This window comes from Aethalodelphis obliquidens, unplaced genomic scaffold, assembly GCF_003676395.1.
Source record: "Aethalodelphis obliquidens isolate GAN/ISIS:26980383/991018 unplaced genomic scaffold, ASM367639v1 scaffold7, whole genome shotgun sequence".
NCBI classification, from domain to species: domain Eukaryota; kingdom Metazoa; phylum Chordata; class Mammalia; order Artiodactyla; family Delphinidae; genus Aethalodelphis; species Aethalodelphis obliquidens.
The window spans coordinates 1389774-1406245 of NW_020837951.1; the positions used below are offsets into that span (position 1 = coordinate 1389774).

The 16472-nt window shown below is 59.7% G+C and overlaps 1 protein-coding gene across 1 annotated transcript in view; it reads left to right on the forward strand.

The window, feature by feature from the left end:
- Window positions 1–423: 423 nt before the first annotated feature.
- Window positions 424–16472, forward strand: part of QSOX2 (quiescin sulfhydryl oxidase 2) — a 28999-nt gene continuing 12950 nt past the window's right edge. Inside the window, exons 1-6 of the mRNA XM_027104295.1 lie at window positions 424–769; window positions 11605–11705; window positions 13258–13306; window positions 13913–14018; window positions 14153–14243; window positions 15704–15849. Coding sequence (XP_026960096.1) covers window positions 439–769; window positions 11605–11705; window positions 13258–13306; window positions 13913–14018; window positions 14153–14243; window positions 15704–15849 — 824 coding nt within the window. The 5' untranslated portion in view covers window positions 424–438. The remainder of the gene's footprint in view (window positions 770–11604; window positions 11706–13257; window positions 13307–13912; window positions 14019–14152; window positions 14244–15703; window positions 15850–16472) is intronic.

Below are 16472 nucleotides of genomic sequence, written 5' to 3' on the forward strand. Positions count from 1 at the left end.
TATTTGAAATTCACATTTAACTGAGCGTCCGGTACCTTCACTTGCTAAATGGGGCGACCCCATCCCAGCTTGGGGTGGGGAGGGGGTGTGTGTCTGCGGAGGCGGTGATAGTGGGGGCGGGGCAAGGAGGGGCGGAGCCGGCGCTAGGGGGCGGGGTCCGAAGGCGTGGCCAGGAGGTTGGGGAGGGGCCATGAGCTCAGAGGCGGGGCAGGAGGCGTGACCAGGGGGCTGGAGGAGGGGCGAGTCGGTGCCTGGCGCTCAGGGTCCGGGACTGAGGGGCGCCTGGGAGCCGGGGCCGGGAGCGGGCGGAGCTGGGGGCGGGGCCTGGTCTCCGGCGGTGGGGGCGGGGCCGGGCGCTGGAGGAGGGGCCGGGCGCGCGCGGCGCACGTGACGGCGGTTGCCAGGGTGAAAGGTCAGGCGCAGCGCGGCACTCCCAACATGGCGGCGGCCGGGACGTCGGTGTCGGCGGCGCGCAGCGCGGGAGCCCCGGCGGGGTCGGAGGCCCGAGTCCGGCGCCTGCCCCCGGCGCGGCCCTCGCGGCTGCCCCCGCTGCTCGTGCTGCTGGCGGCGGCGGCGGGGCCAGGCGCGGGTGGCGCGGCGCGGCTGTACCGCGCGGGCGAGGACGCCGTGTGGGTGCTGGACAGCGGCAGCGTGCGCGGGGCCACGGCCAACAGCTCCGCCGCGTGGCTCGTGCAGTTCTACTCCTCGTGGTGCGGCCACTGCATCGGCTACGCGCCCACCTGGCGGGCCCTGGCCGGGGACGTGCGAGGTGAGGCGCGCCCCCGCGCGGGACTCGACCCCGGCCGCTCGGCCTGGCACCTGCCCTCCGGCTCGCGGCAGCCTCTCAGGCCCCTTTCCCGTTGCCCTACGGGGGCACCTCGCATAGGCCGCCGCTGGCCCGCACCCCGGGGTATATCTCCCATCTGACCGGTGAGATCTTGGGAAGTCGGTCGTCTTAAGTCAGAATGACAAGAACCCTTCTCCTCCAACCCTCACTCCACAGCTAGGGACAGGGAGGCCTTCCCATTATCGCCTAGCTCTCCAGACCCCTAGTTTTGAGCCCCTAAGACCTTCATTAACGCCCCAGGCCTTTATCCCAGCTGTGTCCCGACGTGCACGCCATCCTCAGTAATTCCACTCCAGTGCCTAGACGACTCATTCTTTGAGCATCCCCATTCCTCTTCCAAGCTATTTTCCCTGTAAGTCCTTCTTCATCCTCTTCAGGTTTGGTTAGCTGAGCATATATAGTGGATACTCAGAGTGTCCACAACATAGATGTCCAACTGTGCTGGAGACTTCTCTATAGAAGCAGAAAAAGACCTTCAAAGCATTTCATTGGTTGGTTCCTTGTTCATGGACGTGCAGCCTTGGATAAATCTGTCACCCACCAAACTTCTGGTCATGTTCCCACAGTTTATTGATGTTTGGCACCTTTGTCATGTTGCAAATTTGCTAATCGGTCACTAGGCTCTTGGCCGCTCTAAATGGCAGAGTTGTAGCCAGTTAGGCGTTTTGCTGCAGCCTCCCTGCAAACGGGCCACGCTTCAGAACGGAATGCGAATTGCTCTGAAGTGGGAGCTGGTCTCCGGCAAGAGCTGGGTTTGGCAGGGCTCTTGCTGAGGTTGAGCTGACCTCTAATTATGTATTTCAGCGGGCACGAGAGCAACAAATTGCTAGGTTCTCTTCCTGCACTTTAGTTTTACATCCAACCCTGTTGTGATTTTTTCATATCTAGACAGACTCATAAGGAAACTTTAAAAAAGTCTAAATAGGGCTTTTGTGCATGACTGTAAATGATTATTTTTAGATGCGCCTCCTTTTGCCTTAGGGTGTTGGGGCCTGTTGATTCTAAAGGGTCTGTTCTTTGATCTAATGTTTTCTTGAGTCCCTAGTGTTTGGCACTGGTCAGAACTGAAATCAGAGACTATGAAACGGACATTTTACTCCTTAGTAGGTTTTTTTTTTTAAGCCTTTGCTTTGACACCAAACAGAGGACTTTGCAATTCTCTTTTGTCACTGGGCGGCGGAAACACAGGTAAATTAAAACGCGGGTCGCTCTGGCAAGACGTTTGTCACCTATTCTGTGCATGTTTTGATTGTTGCAGTTTAGTGTCTGAAATATAAATGTTATAAACCAGCTTTGAGTGTCGCAAACTATTTCATAGTTGAACCAGCATGTAAGGAGCCTTGAAAATTGTCCCTGGAACTCAGAAGGAAAGTTGTTTTTGGAACCGAAACTAGTAAAACCCATACCTAATGGTGTGATTAACTTAACTGTTAGCTAAATAAGGTTATCTTAAATGAGTTGGACATCCTACAAGTCAAAGCAGGAAGAGCAGGCCTGAGACAGGAGATGTGGCTGAGTGAGAAACAGCTGTGGCTCGGAAGACAGGGCAGGCGGGGCAGGGTGAGGGCAGCGGCGGCCAGGGGGCCCTGAGAGCCAAACTGCCTGGGGGGCTCCCGAGCACCAGCTCTGACTGGAGGCAGAGCCTTGGCACTTGGGGTCCCCAGAGAGAGCTCACCTGGGGACTTGGTCGGCCCAGCCCAGGCCTGCTGGATCAGAAGCTCTGGGCGTGAGGCCTGGCGTCCTGTCAGCACGAGCCCCAGAGGTGGAGGATTTCTGTGCTCAGGGACAGTAACCCTGCAGGACAACTGCAGGGATGGGCCTGTGCCCAAAGGGGGCGGAAGCGTGGCTTATGCAATCCCCCCTCGTGGCTGTCCACACACGAGAACTCCCCAGTAAAGGAACCCGTTACTTGGCCCTGGGGTCCCACGTGACTGGCCACAGGGCCCTTCCGGTGCCTCATTCCCGCGAAGTCCCCGTGGAACGCGTTGGGAAGAAGTGCTCTCGCCCTCACTGAGGAGGCTGGCGCAGCCCCTCTGCCCAGCGTCTTCTTCTGGCTGCGGGCCGCCACGCAGGGGAGGGGGTGCCCAGCGCCCACAGGGGCCAGTCTGAGCGCAGTCATCACTCCTGCTGTCACTGCTTTGGGCCGGCTCAGTCACTTGTGAATTGGAGTGTCCGGTGAGTCCCCGGGGCACGCAGGCCTTGGACTAGGCCCGTCAGGTGCCTCTTCCTACCCCTCTTGAAATGCAGTGTCCAGCCAGCTTGCCCCATCTGCCCCCCACCCCAGTCTCGACAGCACTGTGGCTTCTAGAAGGTGGGTGGTTACAGTACAGCCTCTACTCCCTGGCTTGAGATTGCCTGGGGGGGGTGGTCACTGAGCTAGAGGAGCACCTGCTTCCCCTGCTGTCCCCCCACGAGCGCCTCCTAAGTGGCCTCTTCCACTTGCTCAGAGTGGGTGGGGGTCTGCAGAAGGCGGGACTCCTCCGCTCGGCAGGGCCTCTCTGTGCACAGCTTAGGGACACCTTTGTTTTCCTAAAAGGTTTGGATTGAACTTTAGCTCTTCGCTGATATTTTCAAGGTTTAAAAATAATTGTTTTTCCTTCGAAGAAGATGGCTCAACCAACAGAAGATCTGCTGTTGGGTGCCAGCTGTCCTCCCAGCGTTTGTGTAGATCTGGCTCAGGCCTGTCACTTCTAAGTCCTTCGCAAAACAAAACCCTGCCGCGTCCCTGAAAACCCTTTTGCCCAGAGCTGAGATGTTAGCTCAGCTGGTGGTGCCGCTTCCTCTTGAGGTGGGAGCTGAGACACCTGTGTGGGGGGCAGCCTGCCACCGCCGAGATTTGTCAAGGCAAGGAGTGTCCCTGTCATCATCACCGGGTCCTGGTGTCTGTCCCGGCCCATCTCTCCTCCGCTCTGTCTTCGGGGAAGAGCTCCAGGGAAGCAGGGGCAGGTTTTCTGTCATTGGCCCCAGAATTCTTGATGAGAGACTCAGAGGGGCGCCCGGAGCTGGCAGGCAGGCACCCGCCGCACACCCCTTCTCTTCCCGTCACCCACGTGTGGTCACACGGTTGAGTGGCAGGCCGGGGGCACCAGAGCCCTGACGGCTCTCTCCTGGCATCTGCGGGGACAGCCGGGCCCCTTCTTGCTGCCGGGCTTGGTCTCACCTCCCAGTGAGCTCTTCATCACCAGCAGTCTCCTGGTCAGCGTGGCCACAGGCTTCCTGGACGTGAACTAGACCACCTGGTGTTCCCCACGGGTCATTACCTGTGCACCGCAGAAGGAGGCGGGACTGAGGGAGGAGGGGGTGCTGTTGGAACGGGAGCTCACCTGGACCCCAGAGAGGTGGGTGGGCAGGGGTGCTCCCCCTCCCTCCCCCGTTACGGGCCCAGCAAAGCTTGTCGTGGGCTCCCGCCACCAAGACTTGTCTGCAAGACCCAGACTTCATTGCGACCAGGTCCAGAGGGACACCGCCGCTGTGTGAAGCCCGCGACACTGAGTGAAGGAGCCCTGGTGGTAAATGCCGCCGGCCTGCCTGGGCTTTGCAGGCGAGTCAGGGACCTTACCCATCTTGGGGGCTTTTCCTGCCTCGCGATGCACAGCCTCCAGCCAGCAGGAGCCTGTCCGCGTCCAGTGGGCTCACTGCAAAGCCTGCGGGACCACGTACAGTGTCAGCTTAACCACACCGGGTGAACTCGGGGGATGAAAGGACGCTGGAGACCCAGTCCCGGCCCTCTGCCCTGTGGCGAGGCTGAGGCAGGGCGCCCAACTCCAGGCTGCTCTGGGGGCCCGTGTGTAACGCGTGCTCCTTAGCTTGAGGCTTAGTTTCTGCCGAGGCCTGTGTGTCCTGGTTTGCAGCCTGAACTTGGAGCTTGTCTAAGCAGCCCTTTGCTCGTCCAGGAAGGGGCGTGTGCAGGGACCAGAGCGTCCTCCAGCAGCTGGAATGTGGGATCAGAAAGGCCAGCGTTGCCCTGACTTGCCGAGGGCCAGGAGGGCGAGGAGGCCGGGATGGAGCCGGGCCTTAAGCACTGCGCTCGGCTGCGCCCGTTCAGGCCTCGGAGGTCACTTCATCTGCACCGTAATCATCTTCTAGAGCAGTTGTTGCTTAACCGTAAATCAGACTTTTATAGATGTTTTATTAGAACTTGACAAGTAACGGTGAAAAGTTTAATCCTGTTAGGTTAAGTAATATGGTTACTTGACAAGGAAACTTGAAATAAATTTTAGTCCACTGTGCATAAAAGCTTAATTGTTTCACGAGTATTTTTTAAGCCTGTGGTACTGAAAACAGACGGGCTCACGAGTGGGAGTGCGGAACGGGCGCGGGCCTCACCGCTGCTCCCTGTGGAGGCTCTGGCGGCCTCCCTGCCTCGCAGCTGGCGCGCTTCACCCCCGTGTCTAGGTGGGGGTGGCTGACGCTGTCTCCTCCTGAAAGCAGGCAATTTGCATTCCGTTTGGAGCGCTTCTCTCCTTTGTGTGGTGGGGTCCCAACAGGTGGGAGAGGCAGGAGGAGGGGAGGGCACCAGCTGAATGGGCGAAGACCCCGAAGCTCAACCTCTGAAGTGGTTTGCATTTTATTTGATAAAATAGACTGTCTCCCTTTTGTGTGGCGTGAATGCCGTCCATCTGCTGGGATACTTGCGGTGGCTGCTGGCGCCTCTATAACCGAAATTCTCCCTCATTTGCCTCCTTCCGGGCCTTACCACGGCTCCGTGTGTGGTCTGGGCAGGCCCCGCCCCAGGCTGCCCCCCCGACGGGGTTCGCCGCCTGGAGTGGAGCCCCGGCCGCCTGTGGACGCGGGAGCCCTCGGGCCGGGCAGGGGGCTGTCCTCTGCCCGCCAGCGTGCGCCCTGCCGGAGCAGCGTCGGACTCCGGCTCTGCATTAATCCAAGTGCGTTCCCCCTCCCGTGGACCCCGTCCTTGGGGGGAGGTGCGGACAGTGAACAGAAAGCGGGCAGCACGGGCAGTGGGTTGGGGGGGTAAGTCCTGGGAAGGGGAGTGGGGCGGTGGGAGCGGCGCAGGGCAGGGCCGCTGAGCGAGGGGCCCGCCACGTAGGGGCACGGCAGGGCTGGGGTGCGCCCAGAGGGTCCAGCTCGAAAGGGGCCGGGGGAGCCGTGCTCTCCCTCCTCCTGGCCAGCAGAGGAGGAGTAGCTTTCAGCCGGGGCCGCACGACCTGCTTCCTCTGGAGGATCCCCAGCTGCTCCCTGGAGGACTGAGGGCCAGAGGCCCACTGGCCGGCGGGAGTGTCACGGGGATGGGAGGTGCCCCAGCCCGCGCCAGCTCACTTCGTGAGGGGCTGAGGGGCTCGTGGGGTGGGTTGTGGAGGGTAGTAGCGCTTGTCGTCCAGAGCGTTCAGGTGTTTGGGGGGTAGCGTCCTTTTGCGAACGGGAGGAAGGACGGCCTTCCAGGTGGAGTGCACTCTGGGGTAGATGGGGTTTGGCCCAGACTTGCCAAGTGAAACAGCTGGCAGCCCGGGGCTCTGTGGCCGCACTGTCGTGTTCGTTTCCAGGGCCCAGCTGCCGTTCCTGCCCTTGGCCAGGCACTGCCCAGTCGGGCTAGTTTTCTTCCACATCCTGCTGTTGAGACACACGTAAAACTTGGACAGAAGGGTGGGACTCGTGTCCTCTCAGTGTCATGTGGCCTCATCCCCAGGTTCTGACCTTTGCTTAATGACCGTTAGTTCAGGGCTCAGACCCAGCCTCAGTGAACTCACAGACCTGATTGGGCAGAGATGCAAATCCCTTCTGTCCAGTGGGAAAGGGAACCCTGCTGGCGCTGGCCAGCTCTGTCTCAGCTGGGCTGGTGCTGGTGGCCATGTGCTTGGTCCTCTCTCACCCCGAACGGGTCCTTCAGTCACCAGGTCAAGGGCATGTGTGACACCTGTTCCCTCTGCAATGTATGAGTCATGCTCTTAGCTTTTTGAAACTTATACCTGATACTGACTTAGGATGGACTCAGTGTAGGGACCCCTCATGCTAGTAACTTTACCGAGCATTCCATCTATTAGAGGTGTCCAAGGAAGGACTAGGCCAGTGTAAGTTTTTCTTAAACGTCCCACAAAGCATTTCAGCGCGGCCGGACTGCTCCTGAGGCACCGTTGCTTTTTCAGGCAACACCTCAACTTTTTTTTCTTTTTCATTTCGAAGCCACTGGCAGCTGTACCCTATTTTGAAGGGCTGGGTCTACCTACTGGGTGCCTGGGACACTTGAAGGCGCTTTGGAGGCCAAAAACCTGAGTAGGAAGGTGTAATCTAGTCTCTGTTTTACAGCTGGGGTGACACAGGCACAAGGAGACTCCTAAGCTTCCCAGCTCCTCGAAACCTGGTGGCAGAGTGGGTGTGGGCCGGACGCTCTGCCTCCGGCCGGGTGTCCTTATGCCGTCCGGCACTGCCTGCCGCATTGGGGTGGGACACAGTGAGGCTGGGGGACCTTCGGGGTCCATTCAGGGCGGTGGCCCGGTCCCAGCTTGAAGGGATGGTGGGTGCACACTGACTCCCTCCCAGGAGGGCTCCTAGGGTGCCGGTGCATGCGGGCGCCCACCCCCAGCAAAGCCTGTTTCCCCACCCGAGCATCCCCTGCGTCAGGCCAAGAAGAATTTTCCACCTTTTCACTGGGAAGGTGCGAGTTGATGCAGAGCTGGACGAGGGTGACCTGCCAGTTGAGGGCGGGCTGCCCTGCCTGGAGACTTCGTAGAGAAGCACGCTTGGGCCTTCCCTGGCAGTCCAGCGGTTAAGACCCTGCGCTTCCACTGCAGAGGGCGCGGGTTTGGTCCCTGGTCGGGGGACTAGGGTCCCACGTGCCATGTGGCCAAAAGCAAGGAAAAGCGAGCTCGAGGTCCGTGTGTCATGAATGTAACAGGAGGTGGGGACGTTCCCTGCCTGCCGGTCTCCTCTGCCCTCCTGGCTACTGCCCAGAGGTCCGGCCCGGCACAGCTCCAGGGCAGAACGCCCCGCCCCCCTCGGCCATCCCGTGGGGACCTGGAGCCGCTTCCTCGCCGGTAGAGCAGGAAGGGAGACAGTCGCCTCCCAGGCTTGGCTGTGAGGCTTGCCCGGGGTCGCGAGCAGTAGAGCTGCCTTGAGAGCTGAGTCCTGAGCAGGAGGGAGGAGGTGACAGCGGCCCTCGCGGCACAGGCGCGTCGTGCGGGTCGGCCTGGCCCCGTCCATGCGTTCCGGCCCGTGACGTGGCTGCATCCTGTGGTCGGGGTGGGATGCCACGCTCGCGAACGGGCTCCTGCCCTCTGGGGTGGCCCACGTCTAGTGAAGAGAAGGTGTGAGATGTGTTGGGAGTACAAGGGTTGTCTGTACGTTTAAGAAGGGGCCACGTTGTGCAGGGCCTTTTAAAGAAGTTGCCACAGGAAACGGCTGCTTCATTCCACGTGTGACCGTCTGAGGGTTTGGGGGGGCGGGCGTTAGGGTGGCAGCGTCGGGGGGCGCCGAGTTGGAAGTGGGGCATGTCTTTGTCTGGAGGCAGCAGGACCAAGCGTGGAGAAGATCCTGGGGGGACCCTCCGCTTCGGTGGAGGGTGGGCCGGGCGCCTGGGGTGCGGCGTCTTCTCTGCCTGCCTGGACGGCGGGCCGCGGGCTCTGCAGCCACCGAGCCGACTGGACCTCGGGCGGAGCTCCAGGACCCTCCTGCGTAAGAGCCAGCTGCCCGCCAGGCAGGCCCCACAGCACGTGACCTGTGAACTTGCTCCGCTTGGGAAGAGAGGCTGGCGGGGCTTCTCTTGCCCTGGCGACCGCTCCTGGGCAGGGCCAGGGATGGCCCCTGTGAGGAGGCGACGTGTGTGACACTGAGGAGGAACGTGGCCGGCCACTCAGAGGACAGCGTCCGCCCGAGGACTGTGTCCTGTGGGCTGAGAGCCGGGCGCGTCGTGGTGGGGCCGGTGTCCCCGCGCTGGCCGGGCAGAGTCTCAGGCTGGGGTGGGCACCGGGCCCCGACTCGGCTCTGCGGGCCAAGCAGCCCGTGGAGCCCGCGGTTCTCGTTTGCGGTCGCGGAGCTGTTGAAGCGGGGCCGTGTGTGAAGCCAGCGCCGTGTTAGAGTTGGGAGGGCCGGCACCCGGGCCTGCGGCCTCCTCTCCCTGCGGCCGCGCGTGGCAGCTGTGCTGGGTGCTGTCTGCAGCCTTCTGCACCGGGAATCCTGGGAGGTGTGAGCTGAGGAACAGGACGCGCGGCCTGCGGTGCACAGACGCGTAACACGCGGCCCCCGCAGGTACCCTGAGGTTCCCAAGTTTTCTACATTTATTTCTATAACACATGCTTATTAAGAAAAATCTGAAAAACAAAAAAGTGGGCCCAAGTCCCACCGTGAAAACTGCACCCTCGTGAACGGCTTTTTCTGTCCGGGGCTGGCTTCCTTGTGTGCATAATGTCAGCTCTTGAAGCAGTTTTCCGTTTTCTTTCTGTCTGGGTCCTAGAGCACTTTTTTGAAGATGGAGTGAAAGTGTGCCATGGAGATTCTCAGTAAGCCCTGAAGCCCTGTGTCTGTGCGCCGGGGAGGAGGTAGCAGGAGCGCGGTGGCGAGTACACCCACAGCCCGGCCGCCGGGGCGGAGGTGGCCCTGGGAGCCCAGCAACCTGCCAGCCGTGCATCCTGTCCTGCGTCTGGGCCTCTGCCGCACTAAGTGGATGAGAGTATTAACTGTTCTTCCTCAGGTCCTTGTAATTGGAGACTGCAGAAAGATGTGACCTGTGATTTGGGAGGGCTCTGTGATTTTTGTTTTCCATCCATTTAAATGTCCTTGAGATGAACCGGTTTCACCGAGGCCACATTAAGTGCAACACTATTCGGTCATTGACTGTGAAAGCAGAACTTTGGTTTTGTTTTTTGTTTTTTACTTGATTCTTTGCATTATATTAACGTCGGTAAATATTTTGTATAATTACAGAGGAAAAAGGCATGTTTTTTTTATAAGATTTTTTTTTTTAATGTGGACCGTTTTTGAAATCTTTACTGAGTTTGTTACAATATTGCTTCTATTCTGTGTTTTGGTTTTTTGGCCCTGAGGCATGTGGGATCTTAGCTCCCCGACCAGGGATCGAACCTGCACCCCCTGCATTGGAAGGTGAAATCTTAACCACTGGACCTCCAGGGAAGTCCCAAAGGCATGTATTTTTAAGCAAAAGTAGTGTATGAGATGGAAAAAAAAAGTAATGATTGAATTGCTGGTATGTAGAAGCCGTCACGTTTGCATAATACTTAGTGATGGGCAGTATTTTCTCTCTCCTTCCAGGCATGCTTTTAATACAACCTCTGGAGTCTCAGGTCGTAGCAACACTCAGAGAAAACCCGTTTGGCGTGATTTATAACCTGATGACTAGTTTAGATGGGCGGTGTCTGTCGGAACTCACCAGCGCCTCAGGGATGGACCGTTGTCAGTTCCCACTCAGAAGTCACATGGTGCAGACGGCAGCTAGCGGGACTCGCCCCGTCCCTGGCCCGTCCCCTCCGGCCGGTCCTGCCCGGGTGCTTCTCTGCTCCTCTGTGTGTCTGCAGGGGCCGCCAGCTCATCTTGCTTCCCCTGCAGCCCATCCCCCTGTAGGCAAGGAGCCAGGAAACATTTGGGAATCTTACCGTCCCAGAGGAAGGGAGCAAATCTTTAAAGGGAAAACCTCACTGGAGGATGTTGGGGAGACCGCTCCTTGGAAGCTGGTGACCGAAGGGACGAGCTCCGCCCTTACCGCTGGGTGAGCCGCGCCTCGGGGTCTCCAGGGCACAGCTTCGTCTGTACAAACTGCCCCCGCCCGCCCGTCTGGCCTGCAGCGGGCGGGGGAGGGGAGGTGTCAGCAAGAAGGAAGGCAGCCAGAGGTCACCCATCTCCTGTTGGAAGGATGCCACACCACCTGGGAACTGTTCTCCCCCAAAGCTGAGATCTAGGTCCGCGTGTTTACAGAAAACCCCGGGGGCAGGGGGCACTCACAAAATCCAGATGGTGGGAGACCGCGGGTGTAGAAGACGGGCCTTGTTTGGACGTGATTTAAACAAAGTAAGCAAAAATGGGACAGTTAGGAAGATTGGACTCCCGACCAGATGTTTGTTGCTGCTGAAGCATGTTGGTCTGAGCTGGTGTGGCGCCCGGAGGACGCTTGTGCTGGGAAAGCAGCTCTTCCCTTTTGGAGGCGCGGGGTCGGCTATGTTGAAACGACTGGCTGGCGGAGGCCCACTTGGCACCGCTGGGAAGGGGCTCAGGGTTTGAGTGAAACAGGACTCAACTGTGAGCTGGTTAAGTGTTGATATTAAAGGTAGGAAAAAAGATATTTGAAACCGCTCCTTTTCTACTCCCGAGAACGGCAGCAGTGTCTGAGGGTGTGGGAGGGCCTCGGGGAAAGGGTTCGGAACCGCTTCCTTGGCGTTTGCACACAGCTAGCTGTGTCTCTGGCCTGAAAGACCGGGGGCCAGACGCTGCCGGCCTTTCCTTTCGTTCGAGTGAGTACACGGGAACGTTCTGGCTAAATGGCCTGGACCACGTGCGTCCAGTTAAACTGTAAACACTGGCTCGGTGTCCCTGACGGAGGGCCGGCCACGGGCTGATGGCAGCCCTCTGTTCCCAGCGCTCTCATCCGTCTTGGGGTCGTTTAATTAGGAGACCGAGGAGGCCGCGGGGCGATTTGCAGGTTAGGCAACAGCGCTGATGAGGGTCCCATCCTCTTTCCCAGCTCAGCTCAGGACTGTCCCGAGCGTGGACGGGCTTGCGGAATGGCCTGCGAGGCTGCGGGCCTGGGTGGACCGTGGGGACGGGCCCGCGCTGACGGTCTCACTCCTGCTTTTCAGACTGGGCCGCTGCCATCCGAGTCGCCGCCCTGGACTGTGCGGAAGAGAAGAACCACGAGGTGTGCCGTGCCTACGAGATCCACTTCTACCCCACCTTCCGGGTGAGAACCTCCTCCCTGCGCGTGGCGGCGGCTTTGGGTTGAAACCCACCAGCTGTGTGATTGCTGCGCTTTCAGCATTTGGGGCGGGCGTCTTGAAACGTGGGGGGTTCTGTTTGTAGAGGGGCGCCTCTCCTCCCACCCTGCTGGGTTGCCCGTGTCGTGGTGGGACGGTACCCGCAGCTCCTGCTTTCACCCAGCGAGGGGAGGCGGGTGAGGCCTGCGGGTGGGGGAATGGCCGGGGGCTGCCCTGAGAGCCGGTCTGAAGCCCCCAGGTGTCGGTGTGCGGCGGCGATGGGTCTGGGAGCCGGCGTGTGGCCGGCCTGCCCGGCCGTGTGCCTGCACGGCTGTCCCTCACACAGGCCTGTCCCTGTCTCTCCCACTAGGGGGCGGACTGGACGCTGAGAAGCAGACCCAGGTCTGTGTGCGCACGTGTGCGGTCACTCGCCTGCACCCGAGCGCATCACGGTGACTTTACATCTCAGGGAACATGCTGAGCTTTTGGAAGTGACCTCTGAGAAGCTTGGAGACCCCCCAGCCTCTCAGCCCTCACATCCCACGCTCTCTGTGGCGCAGCGTCAGATGCTTCTCCTCTAAGTGTTGACCTGGTGACAGCCGTGCATCCGTCTCCTGGCTGGGCCGTGCCCACTGGTCGGCCTGGTGCCCCAGCCCCACCAGAGTCACCCTCCCCTTGAGCCCCGTGTCGAAACGTGTTACTCTTTTATTTTCCTGTCTTCTTTTGTTTCAGCTTTACACACAGGGCTCTGTGTGCTGTGTGTGAGCTTCGGGCCGCCTCTTTCCTCACAGGACGTTGCTAGAATCCCCCGCACGCTGGGTGGGTTTACCGCCACGGGCCCTGAGCCGCCGGGCACTCATGTGTGTCCTGTGCCGCCTGGCGCCGGCCTGGAGGGCGGTGCTGGGCCTTCCCTGCTGACGGGTGACAGGGAGTGATCACTACTCCGCGGGTGGCCCTGTCTGTTGGTGTCATTTGCCCGTTTTCCTCTCCCCCGTGTGTGCTTTTATGACTGATTTACAGGAGTCCTGTGTCTTCCCGACACTCGCCCTCCTTCAGCTATGCATGTCCGGGGGTGTCAGCACCCAGCCTGTCACTGTTTCTACTGTCTTTACTGTGCCTTTTAACGAAGGAAGGTTTTAGTTTTGACGTAAAGCCCTTTCGTTCTGCTCAAAGACACTTGACACAGTGCCTGCCCTCGTCCCTAGGATTTTTGTGTTGTTGAGCGGACATACCGCGAACACCTAGCACCAGGAGCCTTTAGGGGATGCGCCGTCTGCCATAGCTCCAGCCCTGTTGGGGCAGAAAATGTGAAGAGCGGGGTTCCGCTTGGGACTGAGCAGCCGCTCGTGAGTCTGGAGGGAAACACTGGCGTCCACAGAAACACACAGCAATGTGGTTCGTCGTCAGTCAGCGTCACGTGTCTGGAACAAAGGGACTAAAGCTCTCAAAGACGATGGTCGTTTTGTTGCTTAAAGATTAAACGTTTACACAGACGCCAGGCAAGGCTGTTTCTTATTTGTTCTGTGTTTTTCTTCTTAGTATTTTAAAGCATTTGCAAAGGACTTTACAACTGGAGAAGATTTTAAAGGTAAGGACCTAAGTGTTCTATTCTACCGTCCTAGATTCCTTCCCCCTTAGATAAATCTGTTCACGTGAGACTAGAACACGCCCTGGTTGGGTCTGCCCCTCACCCCGGCTTTGGCGCGTTTACATCGGCACATCGGCCCTTCCTTTCCTGTAAGGGTTCAAACGGTCCTAGTTTCAGCGAGAATTCTTTCTTCTGTGCTTTGCCTTCCTTGGCAAATATGGTGGGAAATTTATTTTCTTAAGTAAACTTTTCTGGAAAAAAGAAAAGTTTGAGAAGTGCACACATCACAAGGGCACCCCGATGAATTTTTGTCAGTGATCCCCCCCAGCTCCCCCCAGGAGCCCACAGTGAGGGCAGTCTGCCTGCCTCTGAACTTGGTGTAGATGGACACATGCCTCTGTCTCCAGGCCGCGTGCGTGTGCGTGCGTGGGGGGGGTGCCCCCCCGTGGCCGTGTGTCCCTGGAGCTCACTGATTCCCACGCTGGTTGCTGAGAGGCCTCCCGGCATGTGAATCCACGGCCGCACGCGCTCGCCCTATCGGGGCCCTGGGGGGGGACGGGCGCTCGGCAGGCAGACGCGGCCGTGACGGTGGGTGCCGCCCTGCAGGGCCGGACAGAGAGCCGCAGACGGTGCGGCACACGATGATCGACTTCCTGCAGAGCCACACGGACGAAGGCAGGCCTCCCGGGTGCCCGTCTTTGAACCCCATTCGGTGCGTAGTGCTGTGAAAAGGTGGCGCGCTGCAAGCTGAGTGTAATTTTGTAAAGTAGCGACTTGCATTAAGTGACGTGGGCACTGGTCTGCGATGGCCTTGAAAGCACTGAAAGCCTCTTTTCCTCTTCAAAGGCCCAGGGACGTTCTTTCTCTCATTGACAACAGCGGCGGCCGTTACGTGGCTGTCTTATTTGAAAGCAACAGCTCCTACGTTGGACGTGAGGTACTGTCTGCGCCTCTGCCAGTGTCGGGTCTGTGATCAGATGCCTGTGAGGCAGTAACTACGTCCGCCTGATCTGTTGCATTCTCGGGATTGGCGTTTGTGTTATTCAGCAGACGCACTGGTTACAGAGAAGCCTGTTGGGGTGAGGCTCTGCCTCCAAGGGGAGAGGAAGCAGCTCCCGAGTGCAGCCTGGTCCTCTGGGTGGGGGGCCTGGTCCCCCGGGGGGTGGCCAGGAGGGACTCACGGCAGACCTGGCCCTCGGGACGCGCGTCTTCCCTGAGGGCATTCTCTCTTTCCTAGGCGTTATTTATTTATTTTGTGGTACGCGGGCCTCTCACCGCTGTGGCCTCTCCCGTTGTGGAGCACAGGCTCCGGACGCGCAGGCCCAGCGGCCATGGCTCATGGGCCCAGCCGCTCCGCGGCATGTGGGATCTTCCCGGACCGGGGCACGAACCCGCGTCCCCTGCATCGGCAGGCGGACTCCCAACCACTGCGCCACCAGGGAAGCCCTCCTAGGCGTTATGATCAAGGTTTTTTCTTTGCTGTGTTCCGAACTCCCAACTTTTTTGCCAAGTCCCAGGTTCTGTAAAACAGTGTTTCTGTCGTGAATCTTTGCTTTGTCATCACTTCACACGTGTGGGTCTGAAGCCCTTGCCTTTGGCAAAGTCTCAGTAAAATCCAGGTGCCAGGAGCCGGGCTGGAGGACAGGGATCCTTCACCCCGAGGTCTCCTAGGGATGAGAGAAGACACCTCACTCCGGAACTTAGCCCCGGGTGCCATGTTCCTCCCTCTGCTGGCCTCTCGACTGTTCTTCCGAGGTCGGGGCTCTGGGAAGGAAGGGTGGTGGTCCCGGTGGGGCTTTGGCTGCCAGGCGGGTGCCCGGTTCCTGCTCTCAGCAAGGCCCCTGGTTGGGACACGGCTCTGTTGCTCCTGAGAGGGAGGTGGTTCCGCACCCGACTGTCCGGGTGGCACGCCTGGGGCTTGCTGTTAGTCTTTCACTCTCTTCTAGCTCCTGAGATGCCACCCGGGGGTCCCACTGCCACTGCCCCCCACCACTGCGCCTTCAGCCTCAGCAGCCCTGGACTGGGCAGCTCTGGAGGGAGGAACGGCTGACCGGGGACGCTGTCAGCCTCCCAACGCAGGCCCCGAGGGTGGAGGGGAAGCTGGAGGCTGGGGCGCGGCCCCAGCTCACGTGGGGCTGACCGTCCCTGTCTGACGACTGAGGGCCTTGGAGGATGTGTGAGGAACACAGCACAGACCCCTCTGATGGTCTGCTCGGTGAGGAGGCTGTAGTTCCTGCCGTGCGACAGTCGGGGGCCTGAAGGGGCCACAGAACAGGGATGTCGGTGGTCTGGCTTAGAGGGGATGAGCTGCGATGCTGTGAGAAGCTGCGTTCGTCAGTCCGTTTCCAGAGGACCCTGCCGTCCACAGCGAAGGCGACCTACTTTCTCGTTGCCCAGGTGATCTTAGACTTGATTCCCTACGAGAACATCGAGGTGAAGAGGGCGCTGGGCTGGGATAAAGCCTTTCTGCAGAAGCTCGGTGTTTCTTCTGTCCCCTCGTGTTACTTGATTTACCCAAACGGGTCCCACGGATTAGTTACCGTGTAAGTAGAGTCTGGCTTCGGGGATGTTTGTGACGCCGCCGACACCCCCAGCCCCGGGGCGCTCACTGCTGTGGGGGGTGGGGGGGGGGACCGGCTGCAGGCCCCACACGGCGCTCGCATTGCCGACACCAGCAGCACCGTCGTGAAAATGCCGCTGGCCTCTGCGCCGGGCGCCTGCACACCCGTAGATAAACTCGGCTGAAGAGGAGGCAAGTTGAGGCGAGGCTGGGAGAGCGTCACAGGCGGGGAGGTGAGCTGCCTGCCTGGCCCCCCAGCCTCCCGCCGGAGACCCCAGGCCAGCCTCGCCAGCGGCCCCGGAGCTCTTGGCGGGGCGCCACGCGTGGACGCGGCGGCGAGCAGGCGGGTGCTCCCCTCCCTCGGGGCTCCCGCCTCAGTCTCTGGGAAGTTCAGCTGGGGCGCCGAGGGTGCTGCCCCCAGGGGCCTCGAGCACGCCGCAGTTCCTTGGGTGTATTTTCTATTCTTTAAAAAAACGGAATTCAGGGTCAGCCAGGAGGTCTTACCGGGGGCGCCCGGCTCTGCAGCAGACCTTCCTTGAGCAAACTGCTATCTTGTTTCGGAGAAAAAGCTCGTTTTACATTCAGAGCGTCACCTGTGCACCCTCA